General features: G+C 40.5%; 1 protein-coding gene across 4 annotated transcripts in view; it reads left to right on the forward strand.

Annotated features, from left to right (window-relative positions):
• Nucleotides 1–14,528, forward strand: part of LOC122400746 (actin cytoskeleton-regulatory complex protein pan1-like) — a 56,664-nt gene that overhangs the window by 25,804 nt on the left and 16,332 nt on the right. The window contains exon 1 of one of the 4 annotated variants that reach the window (XM_043402371.1): nucleotides 4,204–5,682. The exons of the other annotated variants lie outside the window; for them this stretch is intronic. Coding sequence (XP_043258306.1) covers nucleotides 5,117–5,682 — 566 coding nt within the window. The 5' untranslated portion in view covers nucleotides 4,204–5,116. Of the gene's footprint in view, nucleotides 1–4,203; nucleotides 5,683–14,528 lie in introns of those variants that run through there. 4 annotated transcript variants of the gene reach the window in all.

The raw sequence follows: 14,528 nt of genomic DNA on the forward strand, positions 1-14,528 counted from the left end.
CGTTCAGTAGCTAAACGCGCGAGTGTATCAGTTAATATGCGAGGGTTGATTGATAACTAAGGTCTTCAACGACGCCATTGTACGAGTAATGGGGATATAAACAAATTCTAATTTGCATTTGATGACTTTGAGTATTTAATCTAAACGTGCAAACTTTCAACTTCCTGTGTAGCTTTGTTGTATAATAATGTCATTTGTTATAGTTCGACTTCTGAGTTGCGTAGTAAACAATGATTGGTAGTTGAATTTTGAACGTTGAGAGGTTACGCCCTCTATACATTTTTAATTAGTCACCATCAGAAAGGAAAGAGACAGCGAATTATAAAAAGTTAAAATTCTTATTTTGTAAAATACCACTCTCAGGATAGGTCGTTTGAAATTGCAATTTCCATTAAGAAAAGAAAAGTAGAAGTTTAAGTTCTGTTGTCCTATAGATTTGTAATTTAAAGATAGATTTTTATTATAACGCGAGAAGAAACGTGTATAAAATTAAACTGACGTTAATGGTAGCAACAGTATGAGTAATTTCCGGTTGAACATAGCGTCGAATGAAGTATTTAAGGTGTTGCAAACGATGAGGGTAGTTGAGTGCCAGCAGCTCTTGTGACTCGCTCGATGCCAGATCTCCTCCCTTTCTTCGACGCTTTTTGCTCCGCGCAAAAGGTTGGCCCTACCGCGCCGCCATCTTCTTAAATAAATACACCTGCGAGACAGCCTCACAGTGTTCTGAAACGCTAGTCAGTTCCTCTTTATGTCGTGGCAGTTTTTCTTTTTTCTCTTCCTCCAACCAATTTCGTTTAGGATCACGATCGATTCGGATTCGAATTCGAACTCGAAACGATTCGACGGAGGACATATCGCGTCTCGCTCGATCATTGGTCAGATCATGATATTTTCTTGTATTCGAACAATTAGCTTGACTTTATTGATCGTGCACGGCAATACAGTTTCGGTTCGGTTACGATCGAACGGGGTCAAGTTCTCCTTCCTTTGTGCCACATAAGATGCCATGAGAACCTGATTAGCGGCAATAGGGGAGAAATAGTAGTGCATCCGACGAGACTCGACAGAATTCCGTCTTAATACCAATGGCTGCCAGTAGTATGCAATTTAATACCACAATTGGGCGAATTTTATTCGCGAATAACAAAAACTTACATCTTTTAAATCCAAGCTAGCTAATCCGAAGACGAAAATTAATTTCAAATAATTCTTTTTAAATTCTGAAATCATATTTTTTAGTTTCAGTATTGTTAAAATTCTGGGAAAGCAAAATTACAAACATATCTAATTCTACAAATTTATTTGTTCGCGTAGAAAAACAAAGAACGCAGAGGCATTACTTCGGCAATTTTATACTTTCCTTTGCCGAATTAAAACGAAACGAAGATTTTCAAAGCAGTTATCCCTGCTAATTTATAATTACACGCGTCAACGACAAATATGTATTGTTCAACGGAGTAGTAAACTCTAGGACCTATTATGACCCTAATTACTCGAAGGAAAGTTATTATCAAGGATTTGAAATGCTGTCGAAGTAATGACCGATTGTTTCACGCGTCTTATTTGCAAAAATGCGTTGATTGCGTCTAGTTATGGGAAATTCCGTAATGCGTGCAAGACCGAGACTCTTTGTTCTCCGTTGCCGCCATTTGGCTATGAAACGCGGCGACTTCCGCCATGTTCGCCAGGGCGTTAAATCTTTCATCTTCTTTCATTTTGTGTTGAAATTTACATGATTATTATCGTGATTAATTATTAACCGTAAATCTCACCTCATATTATAATTACTATCGCAAATTATAATGTTCTATATTATTTGCTGTGTTTACTAATTAAAGGAAAGTTAGGATATATTGAAAGAATACTTCTTAATACTTGTTAATTTGTTAATAATGTCATCTCTATTACGAATACAAAAAAATAGGAAGTATTCCATCAAACAATTTAATATTTCTATATGTCGAGGATATAATAAATATTAAGGGGTCATTCTGGTTTATCGGGCCGAAAAGTGAGGTAAATTCTATGAATTTTTTCTGATTTAAATACTTTATAGATTGAAATAAATACATGTAGTATTTATTGTACTATCTTTTGGCTTTATGAAAAATATTTTGTTATACATAAACAATTATTATTGTTAGTGTTCTATTAGCGTAAATATAACACTGAAAAAAAAACCTAAGTTGCTGGCGTAGGTGATTACAGTCTTCAGGGTTATCTGAAAGAAGAAAATGAACAAGATTTTTAATCGGCATGAATGTCGCTATCGCCCGTACCTCGTCGAACAATTTCTGTTAAAAAATAACAAAATGGCAGCGGTTAAAAACGCTGTTTTTCTTTTACGTTTCTTTTAACCGCTGCCATTTTGTTATTTTTTAACAGAAATTGTTCGACGAGGTACGGGCGATAGCGACATTCATGCCGATTAAAAATCTTGTTCATTTTCTTCTTTCAGATAACCCTGAAGACTGTAATCACCTACGCCAGCAACTTAGGTTTTTTTTTCAGTGTTATATTTACGCTAATAGAACACTAACAATAATAATTGTTTATGTATAACAAAATATTTTTCATAAAGCCAAAAGATAGTACAATAAATACTACATGTATTTATTTCAATCTATAAAGTATTTAAATCAGAAAAAATTCATAGAATTTACCTCACTTTTCGGCCCGATAAACCAGAATGACCCCTTAAATATCGATGGAAATCGTACTTCCATGAAACATTTATTGTTTAGAGAATAATATTATTTAAAAGAAGGTAACTACGCAACCATGTACTGAATTATTACGCATTCGGGTAGTTCGATCGAAGGTTCCATCTTGCATGCTCTGCACTGAAATCGAACGTCTCCGGTTTGTCTATTTTTAGAAGTGCTCTCCTATCGAACGTAACGTCTCGTCGTAACATTTTGCAATTTTTAATCAGGGCTGCGGTTAAGATATGACAATCGAAAATTATCCACCGACGTAGAAGGGTGTATTACTGGCTAGATCGTGGTTCCTTCTAGTCGCGACAGAAATTACGACAATTCTCTTGACGCGTGTTTGCCTGGCGTGTGGAATGGTCGGCGGCGGGTTCCAGCGCGTTGGTAGACAAAGCAAACCGAACCGTTCGTGGGGATGAAGAGAAAAAGAGCGCGTAATCTAACGCCCTGGCGAGGACCAGGTCGAGAAAGCGCAATGTGACTGAAGGAGAGAGCTAGGGGTGCGCGGGGCGGCGAGGAGAGAGAGGAGATCGGTAGCGGTTGGTTATACCGGATAACAGAAGCGAGGAGGACCGCGTGCTTCGAGGGGTGGCGAACCCCTGAAGGACCCTAGTCGGTAGCGGTGACCTCCTCCCTCTTTTTCCCTGTCTCCCTGGTCTCTCTTCCTTTCCAACCCTGCCCCCTCCACGATTCTCGTCATCCCTGCCGCGACGGCACCAGAGCACGATCATTGGTTCACCGGTTTCACGCAGACACGAGGAGGCACACGCAGCTGCCACTGGCTGTCTCTTGTTCCACGGCCGGACCCGATCGGCCAGTCCGGAGGAGAAGCAGCGCGCGTGCAGTAGTTAGCACGCTGTCTACCACGCGCGATATATAAACGTTTTCTTTTATTACGATTTCGCGTACGCCGGTGGTTCCCATATCCTTTGATCGGTTGGAACTGCTTGCCGGAAGATTCGACGACGTACGTTCCCGTGTTTCCGTTGGTCGCAAGAAACGCGGCTGCCCCTTGGTGCTCTCTCGTGACCACCACGAGTCGTGCGTACACCGTTCGGCGATTTTCGTGTATGCTCGTTGACGATCGTCGCTCAGCTACCCGTCATCCGTCGCCATCTTGACGGTCCGCCTACCAATCAACGTCACGATCGCGGGGCGCTGATCGTCACGAACGGGAAAAGTACACCAGGCGACACCTTTCGCCGACACCGCGGACTCGTATCTCGCACGTGTGTAGGAAAAGACGTGTGCGACACGCGTTTCCGATCGTCTGGCGGATGCTCTTTCTCTAATTTACAGCCCCCTGCCACCCCCTCGTGGTTGTGTGCGATGGTCGGTCGATTTATACGAGTCGCGCGACCGCGTGTGCGTGTGACGTTTTGAATTTGAGTCGTGAAAGTGGTGGCGTCTGCCGGGAGGCCCACGCACACATTGTTTTTCAGTACTTCGTCGCTGTGCTTCCCTTCCCCCTCCTAACCATCTCTCGTCACCCCGTCTCTTTCGCTCTTTGGCCTGCGGTCCCCTTCTACATCGCTAGCCACAGTTCGCAGGGCGTCGCACGCAGGGCGGTACCGATGCCCTTTCGACCTCCCGCGGTCATCGAGAGTACGCAAGAGTGCTTCCGTCGCGCGACTGTCTCGTCGTCGATTCTCACGTACTGCCGCGTCGCGATAACTACGAACGAAACTCTTTTGTTTACGACGCTCGTCCTTTGAGGACTGGTTTTATTCTCCCCTGTTCGTTCCGCGCACGTGCCTCGTACATAAAAAAAAAAAAAAAAAAAAAAAATAAATAAAAAATAAAAATAAAGAAAAAAGGAAAAATCAAGAGGATCCGAAAGAGGGCGATCGAACAACTGGAAGATCTATAGTTTCCAATATTCGTCACGCGCATCTGTGTGCGTCCGTGTACACCCACGTGCGCCTGTTTTGAGTATACGAAGTGTCACTCGTGTCCTGGCAAGCCGACCCGCCCGGCAAAACGCATCTAGTCACGCGTTCGCTACCAAAGTAAATGAAGCTGTCGCAGAGTGTCGCGACCTTTGATTCACAAAACACCAGGAAAACAGACTTTTAAGTGGCATTTATCGACGAGAAGATACATCGTCGCGCCTAAGACGCACGACTGGTTTCATCGAACGCTGCTTACCGAACGAAGAATATAACGATCGCACACCCACAGAACGATTTATTATCTCATCGACGATGAATAACATTGGCACGCGAACGATGGAATTATGAAGAAGAATCGACGGTCAGCGGTAGAACTTCCAGTGGTATCATCGAGGATGTCGTAGAGGGACGTTATCGCGTATTTACTCGAGTGTGCGTGAACGTGTGCGTGTGCGTGTGCGAGTGCGTGTGTTCGATACTAAGGAGACAACGGATTAAGAGGTTAGGATGCCGCAGTGCGCCGTGGCTACGTGCCGCAACAGTCATCGTAGAACCCGCGGTCGTCGTATCCGCTACCATCGATTCCCCCAGATACCGGAAGTGCGCTCACGATGGGTGCGCGCGTGCGGTCGCGTGCCCCTCTCGAACGGCGAGATACCGTTCAACATACAAACTGCGCGCATATGCTCCCTCCACTTCACGAACGATTCCTACGAGAAGGATATGGAGCACCTTGTGCTCGGTCTTCCTGTGCGCAGTAGGCTGCGTCGTGGCGCTGTACCGACGATCGGCGTGCCGGTGGACGTGCAGCCGGTCACCAAGATGCTGGTCGAGGACGCGAAGCGCTCCCTCCTCAAGGTCACCCATGCTAAAATGCTAACCGGCCAGAAAGTGACCGGCAACAACGGTCTGGCCGACAGTAAGCAGCAGCACCATCAGCCGGCCACGGAAAGGCGGCAGCAGCAGCACCACCAACACCAACAACGTGCCAAGAGCGGCAACCAAGTGAACCAGGAGCAAAAGATGGCGGGCATCGACGTGCTGCTTGCCCTCGGTCTCAAACCCGCGCCACGGTGAGTCGTTTTTACTCGGTCCCGGGTGATTACGTTTTCGATAAGGAATTCGAAAACGAGTCTGTCACCGGAAACGATAAGATTTTCTTTGTATCTATTTATCGATACGGTTTCGTCTTTTATTCAACAATATGACACGGCCACGATCGCTCTTGAACACGAGAATTCGAAAACACGGTTTCCTCTTCTACTTAGATTCAAGGCATCGCGCAAGAGCCTTTAATTTCTTTTTCTTTTTCGTAAACACTTAGTTACGCTATTTGAATTTTTCGTTCGACGACTACACGATAATTGCATAGCCGTCTCGTGTAAACAATTTGCTACGTTGATAAACAATAATTTGCTCGGTTAAAACGGTAACATTTGTGATTACGTTGTTCGGGTTAGCGCGGCAACCACGAAGACCTTTAGCGCGACCTCTGGTAGGAACGGCGCATTGATCCACAATCGCAGATCATTCGAAAGTCTCGCTCGTTTCTCGCGAAGTGTGCACAACAGAAACTGTAGTACCGCGGTGAAACTCGAATGCTTGTATTTTCACGGTTTCTACTTCGGGGCTTCGGTTCCAAGGCCCTCTGCAGCCACGTTTCAAGGTCATGTATTATTTTGACCTCGTAACGAAACAGTGATTTTGAACCTGACAAAAACTGTTAACATTGTATCAACAATTTTAGACGATATTCATAGATGAGAACTTTCATTTCCACTCTGAAGAATAATACACAAGTTCGTACTGTGTGATCGATAGCAATATGGTTGCATAATTTTTCACGTGCGCAAAACTGTTATTACATGATTACGCTTAGTAAAGACTCATTAATTTTTCTGTGGCAACACGATACAGTTATTTACCTGTTAACTGTAGGACGAGGGTATCGGACATCAGATGGATTACAGTTCGTCTGTCGCAAAATTACATTTCAGGAATTATAGTCGCTTAAAAATGGCGTAACGTCTTCCCACTCGACGTTAATCGCAACGTGAAAATACATTATTTAATAAATGATCGAATATATAATTCTGTTACATTAACTGAAAATCAAATGGGAATTAATTTCTTACATTCGTGAAATATTACGGCCACGAGCAACGTTTCTTTCTCGTATTCGAATCGAAAAATTGCATGTACAATGTTTGTGACACTCGACTGCCGCGCGAAATAAAATTCGCCTGAGTAAGTGAAATGCTCACGAGTTGGAGAACGCATCTTCGATGAGGAGGAACGTCTTTCTGGGAATACTCTCTCGCCTACCGTGCTGGATCGACCAATAAGATCCTGCGTCTTTATCTCCCGACGACGCACGTGCAGATAATTCTTCCTCGACGTTTACTTTCGTTCGAAACGTTTTTCGAACATCTCGCCCCGTCCAGTTTGATTACGCCTCTGCGTCCTCAGGATTCCAGACTTTTGACATTGCACCGTTTAATTGATAAACGCAATATTGTTTTTCGAAACAGATAATTTATATCTGCTTGGTTCCCATTCGCCGCGCATTCGTCGTTCTTGTGTTTGTATCTTCGTTGCATTTAAAAACCAATAATTGTTTCGTGTTCGTGTTTCCTTTGCTTCGAATAGAAGCAAATAGATTTTTGCTTTAAGAATACAGTAACGTTTGTCGCGCAGATTCGTTTTTAATTTGAGACCCGAAGAATGCAAGTACGTTCTAAAAATAGAGAATTTATTGTTTAGCAAAACAATAAAATGATATCTTTGTTATCGATACTGCGAACTGCGGTGTGTTATCGCTTTGAATACAATCCGAAATATATACATGGTATATTATAATATCTGCTGGTCTCCGCGTAAGAAATTGTAAATCTGATACCAGCAAGAGCGCGTATCTACTTTCTCTATAGCTACCCAGAATCAAGTTATTTCTTTCACTTCGTCGGTGCTTCGCCTAGCTTAGCAGTGCTTAAATCATTAACATATATTAACCACGAAATTTCAAATAATTGATATACTAACAAAAAAAAGGGCAATCTGGTGGAAGTCTTAAATTTTCTATTTTAAAGTGTTTTATTGAAATGCTAACGCAAAATAGCTTTAGCGCAGACAGTATACATTCTGATAAATGAATTCTGAAAAAATTCTTTATCCCTCCACGGACGCACTATAATTACCAGTAATTGGACAGTTTACCTGGACATACTGGATCTTTCATAATTTTTCGATGTTTCGAAGTTGATTCAATGTTACAAAACAAGATCAATTTTTCACAAGTTACATGGGACTCTATAAGCAAGGGGTTGAAGCAATTACGAAACTTTTTTTAATACGTTCTGCAGAAACAGTTGAAACGAAACTTTTGTAATGACAGTTCGCGCGTTCGAATTTCTGACAAGAATGGATCAATAAATTATTTTAGTTCGAATAAAAAATTTGTAAAAAAAATAAAAAATAAAAGTTTATGCGCAGTAAGACCGCAAAAATAAATATAGAGGTATTTTATTCTATGACTATCTGCAAGCCCCGGGAAGTTTGATAACGAAAAATCGATTGTGCTTTAAAAAATTCAATGTGTCTATGGAAGGTTAAAAATATTGCCCAGGCTCGTACCGAGAAGTAATTTCACCAGAATCAATATCACTAGTGTTTTCTTCGGTTTTAATGTTAGTGTATTTTCTTTAATTGGAATATGCTCGAATACTATTATACCAATCGAATTCAGCTTTCGTTGCTATAAAAAAAAAGTAACATTTATGATTTCTGTGACTTTAAGCACGAGTTCTGAAATACGTCAAATCGACAGGTTCACTATACCTAGTGTTAATGGTGGAAAAGCTTCCTTGGTGGGGTGATTCGGTAAAATTGCGTATTAGTGTCGAAAATCGGTTGACTGGAGGGAACGAGAAAACAATAATCGACGACCCTGCCATCTTTGGTGCACAAACAGTCGACCAGGGCCGTCTCCGCGACAGCGATTTGACCTACGGGCAACCTCGGGCCGAGAATCGACCGTCCTCCTTTCGTCATTCCACCTTGTGATATACCGTCGTTTCTCGTAGAACGCCGCGTGATCTTACGTGGAAAAAGCGCAGAATCGGGACGAGTTTCACAGCTATCTTCGTTGGTTCGTCTGCACGTCCTTGGGCGTCCAAGGTTCTGCCGAAGAACCATTTGCATCGTGGTCCTTCGAGGAACAACACGTGACTGGTTTCGGGAATTCCAACGCGAGCGAACCATTTTTATCGCTGGTCATCCTCTTCAAACCCATCGACCCCGGAGTCGGGCAAATTTTATTCACGAATGACGAATAAACGTTTCAGATTCATTCGTAGACCAGCTGCTGCATTCTCGCTCTCATGAACGTTGATGTATTATTATACAGGGTGTTTGGCCAACCGTAGGAAAAATTTTGATGGAAGATTCTACAGGCCAAAATAAGACGAAAATAAAGAATATCAGCTTCTTGGCTGAGGCTTTGTTAAAAAGTTATTAACAATTAAATTAAAAAATTTCAAATCGCTCTGGAAAAATTATTTTCGGTTGTGGGGGGCAATTACAATCATTTTTGGTCATTACACATACCCTCGAAATCCTACGCACTTTCGAGAAAAAAATTCCTTACCGAAAATCTAATTAGGTGGTTAAATTTTTCGACGAAAAAAAAAAATTTCACATGGTTCTGGAAAAATTATTTTCGGTTGCGGGGGTCAATCACAATCATTTTCGGTGAATAGACATAACCCCGAAATCCTGCGCATTTTCGAGAAAAAACTTCAGTTCGGACGGAACTTTAAACGTTAATAACTTTTTAACGAAACCTCCATCAACAAATTGGTATTCTTGATTTTCATCTTATTTTGGCCTCTAGAATCATGCATTAAAATTGTTCCTAGAGATGGCCGAACACCCTGTATAATTATTAAGGTTACGTTAATAATAGCGTATAGCTATACCTAACCTTTGTACCAAAATGGATGCCTGTACTGCTAATTTTTGTAGTCCCTTCGAGAAAGTATTAGGGGCCTGATATCGAAAATCGATTAGTTTAGAGGTTATAATTTACGTCCAGAATTTCCCATATGCGCGAACGCATTGCGCGCCGCCTATATGGAAAGTGAAACGAACTAACTCAGCGTCGAACGCGTTAAATTCGTTTGGATCGCTGAATTACAAATGTGACCCACTGCGCCACGGTTAAATCGACTGACAGGATTTAGCAATTTTTAGATTCTACGGTATTAATGTTCCGTTGTCTGACGTTATCGACGCCGGTTTCTCGAATACACGCAAGAGTACGTTCAAACTTATTATCGTTCGAAAGCGATGACGATTCAGTTCGCGGCTGGATAAAACGTTGCACACTGTCACACCACGTATACGTACGCGTTTCGCGCGTTTCTTGCAGTCGGTTGTACAAAACGAACTCGATCTTTTTTCGCCGTGGAATTTCAGAAAGGATCGATCTATTGTACGAAATTAACGTAGGAGACAATGGAGGAACGCTTTTTAGAACAAACGCAACACGATGTTTCGATACAGCGTTTATAAATGTTTCACGAAGAGGTCGTCGATTAAGAGTACGCCACGGACAATCGGTGTTTTTTCTAGTCCCGTGTTTATCGATTTATCACGAATTGCCGAGGTCGATCGAAGACGACGCAAACTTTTTTGCTCGCGTTGCCCGTTTTTCACAAAATTACGGAAACGTATGATGAAACTTCAACAAAATGATGTGCCAACGATCGTTTTATTAACCTAATTCAACCTCTGACCGATACAGCAACATCCGAAAAAGATCTTCGCGGTCAGGGACGAGACGACCGGTTCATTTCTAGCATATGCGCCACTCTTTGTCATCTTGTCTTTTGACATTTGAGCCGCATTTATTTACTTCTCTTTTACACGACTGATTTAATGTTTCTTCAATAATTTGTTCCGGTTAACAATAAATGCAATGCTAAAATATTGGCCAACTAAATACAGTATTTACAGGACACAAATAAAAAAATTATGATATTTATCCATAATTTAAAAAGAAATACGCATTGAAAGTTTTGGCAGACCATCCTCTTCTCAAGTCTACTTACATTACAAGTATGAATCTATTTTTATAAAAACTCGATGTTTTTAAGGTTATGGGTAGAGAATATCCTCTTAAAAAGTGTCCTGACATTCGTTTTGTTTCTCAGCCTCCGTTTTCTTGCGACTTTTTGGCCAAAAATAGCGGCTCATTAGTCGCTCAAAAGAAAACATGGAAGAGTCTATTCTTAATGGCAACAATGCGTGGTCCAATCCATTAAATTTTCTAACCTACTCGACCTTTTTATCCTAAGCGTTATTTGCTACTCATTATTTGTCAATATTTGTGTCGCATCTATTTAATAACATTATGCTTGTACATATGCAGGGTGTTCGGCCACCCCTGGAAAAATTTTAATGACGGATTCTAGAAGCCAAAATAAGACGAAAATCAAGAATATCAATTTGTTGATGGAGGCTTCCTTAAAAAGTTATTAACAATTAAATTCAAAAATTTCAAATCGTTCTGGAAAAATTATTTTCGATTGTGGGGGTCAATTACAATCATATTTGGTGAACAGACACACCCCCGAAATCTTACGTACTTTCGAGAAAAAAATTCAAGTAGGTGAACAAAGTCGACAAAATTAAAAAATTTCAAATCGTTCTGGAAAAATTATTTTCGGTTGCGTGGGTTGATTACAATCATTTTTGGTGAATAGACACACCTCCGAAATCGTACCCACTTTCTAGAAAAAAATTCGAGAAGGTGTGAAATTTGAAGACAAAAAAAAAACTCAAATCATTCTGGAAAAATTATTTTCGATTGCGGGGGTCAATTACAATCATTTTTGGTGAATAGACATACCCCCGAAATCCTGCGCATTTTCGCGAAAAAAATTCAGTACGGGTGGAACTTCAAACGTTAATAACTTTTTAACAAAGCCTCAGTCAAGAAACTGATATTCTTTATTTTCGTCTTATTTTGGCCTCTAGAATCCTTCATTAAAATTTTTCCCAGAAATGGCCGAACACCCTGTATAACAAACTTATACAATATATAAATATCTCAATTTTTTAAATTAATCATATCCTTCTATTTATTATTTTCATTGCACTTCTGTGATATCATTGAAGTATGGTCTCTAAAATATTTTTTTACAATTATAAAATCCTTGTGCATACGTGGCTTGCGACGTGGGTAGCAAAATTCAAATTGGCCCGCGCGCCTAAAGTGGGTTCCGCACGCCTATCATAAAGGAACGGAATCCAAATTCGACTTTGCTTCAAGGAAACTTTGGTGTAACCTCTGTTTGGTTCACCAACGCGCGCTCGAGAGCGTCCTTGGTACTCAGGGACACCGCGAGCAGGCGAGAACGCTCCTCCGATCGTCAACGTCCGCGAATTAGGTCGAGAGGAACGCGAGCGGGACGGGAGAACACGCTCTCTCGTAACCATTCGAGTCAATAATAATAGCGCGAGTCTCAGTCGCGTAATGGTTTCCTTCTTCGGTTTCTTACACTCCTGGTACTTCGTGCTTCTTTGTTGTCGCCGTAGTTTCCGGGAAATTTGAACAAATTCTTTACTAATCTGTAGTTGTGTTGCGGTTAATTTCAAAATGGCGTCTGCGTGTCGGTAAAAAAGATCGTCGTGATTCCAGTCATGGGGCAACTTTTTCCGGGAAATTTGAATAATTTTGACTAATTTTTGTGTTTGTGTGGTCGGTTTCAAAATGGCGTGTGCGAGTCGGTAGAAAAGATCACCATGGTTCTAATCACAGGCAACTCTCCATTTACGTACGAGTTCCGTTTGAAGAGGTTCGTTATAAAATACACTTAATGACAAAAGTTCTGAAACAAAACAATCATTTGAGAATTCTTGTATATGCTTTATCTTCCGAGATAAATTGGGACAAAAATTAACATACAGAGATAACATCTCGTATATCAATAAATAATACATTTTTTTTTAGTAATGAGTTAAAGAAACCAAACAAATGCTTCGTGAGAAAAATTAAGAAACATACTTTAAACGATTCAACCACTTTTGACAAAAACAACGTTATGCGAGTGTCGAATAACCCTTGAATCGAACACGAAACTCTGACGGTATTTCTGTCTACATTTTCGTAATCTGTTGCATTACCTCCGCTTCATTGGTAAAAGAATAACTCCCCAATAGACGTCCAACGTAATCCCGCAAATGGTCGATTGGATTCGAATTCGAAGATTGACTTGACCATATTAAAATGTATATGAAATATTTTAATTAATTTGGAAAAATATTTCGGTCTGTTATAGCGTAAAATTTTTAATTTTCGTACTGATAATTCGTACACTAATTTAGCATCGTTAAGTTAATTAACAGTTAAGTTAACAAATTTAAGTTTCTGTAGGAATCAATGAACAGTTTTAAAAGCAACAAAGATCGAAATTGTTGTACTTTTTCTCTTCCAACGTGTACAAGCGAGAAAGAAGAGCCTTTCTCGTGGCCATTCGATGCCAATAATAATAGCACGACTTCGACCGTACATAGGTTTCCTTCTTCGTGTTTTTCCCCCACCTGCGCCATGAAGTCGACCTTTTCAGCAACTCTTTCCGTGGACTGTGTTCCTCACGTTGACCTCTACTCTATCGTTGTTCCAATTTACGGTTTTACATTTCTATTTTTGTGTTTGTAAATTATTCTTGCTACCAAGTTACAACCATTGTACTCGCGGTGTTTGCATACACTTGTATAGCAAAGTTACATTTTTATTACGAAGGATAAGCTTGAATTTTTATCAGAACTATGAGAAAATCGCACGGTTAATAATGATTCAAATAATTTCTTTTTAATAGACGATATAACTATGTTTTGTCTAAACATATAAATACTTCTTGTAGCGCACAGAAAATATCGAGTATGTAATACTGTATTGTAGTCGGAACATTATGTCTGTATTTACAATGTAGCCTATAACTTACTGGGTCCGCATGTTTTGTGTACCAAAATACAAACATTCGCAGTGTTATCGAAAAGACTTATACGTAATTATTCGAATTCACAGAATTAAGGCAACCGTTGAAATAAATAGTTCAGTTTATTTACAAAAAGAGGGTGTTAAAGAATGGCCAAATTTTGTATCCTTCCGGAATCTGAAGAATTGGTGACGCATCACTTTTCAGATCCCAAAGATGTGTAAAAAGTGGAAAATTGTCTTGACTTTAAATCATATGCGTAAAATACGAAAATTCAACAATATTTTATAATTGAAAGTCAATTATGTATATTGTATGTTGGAAAAATCTCTAAACGATTCGCGTTCCACAAAAGTTCTGGGGTAAGTGCCGTTCATCACAGTCCTCTTACTAAAAGGCAAAGCCTTCCTCACTACGTGGCCAGATCCTTCTAAGAAACCCTTATCGTTTTCCACGTGCCGTGTAGCACCATGCTACGGGTCATCGCCCACGCACACAGTACCTTTGATGATCGACGATCGGGTTCTCTATCGCCGACCCATAAACAAAACATCCGCGATTTTTAGAATTCGTCGTGCCTCGAGTGTCAACTACATACGTCGGACCCAAGTTTGATGACAGACTTATGGTTTCGATATCGACACCTACGACACTCTTGAGAATCAGGTCAAAGCTCCAAATGCATTGACCCTGACACGTGTCACCCCTTGAAAAAGGAATTGACGCTAACGTGTAGATTAAAAAAGCTGACAAAAATGTTAGTACTCGTAAAAAGTACGTTCATAATTGTACTATGACTTACATATAAGAGAAAATGTAATATATTAGAAGCAAACAATTATTATATTCTGTGCTTTATTTCTTAAGATAGTAATTCTATGTACGTATACCAAAATAATTCTTCTTAATACCTCGAA

The sequence above is a fragment of the Colletes gigas genome, unplaced genomic scaffold (genome assembly GCF_013123115.1).
Source record: "Colletes gigas isolate AHSC1104 unplaced genomic scaffold, ASM1312311v1 Colletes_gigas_Sc00020, whole genome shotgun sequence".
In the NCBI taxonomy this organism is placed as follows: domain Eukaryota; kingdom Metazoa; phylum Arthropoda; class Insecta; order Hymenoptera; family Colletidae; genus Colletes; species Colletes gigas.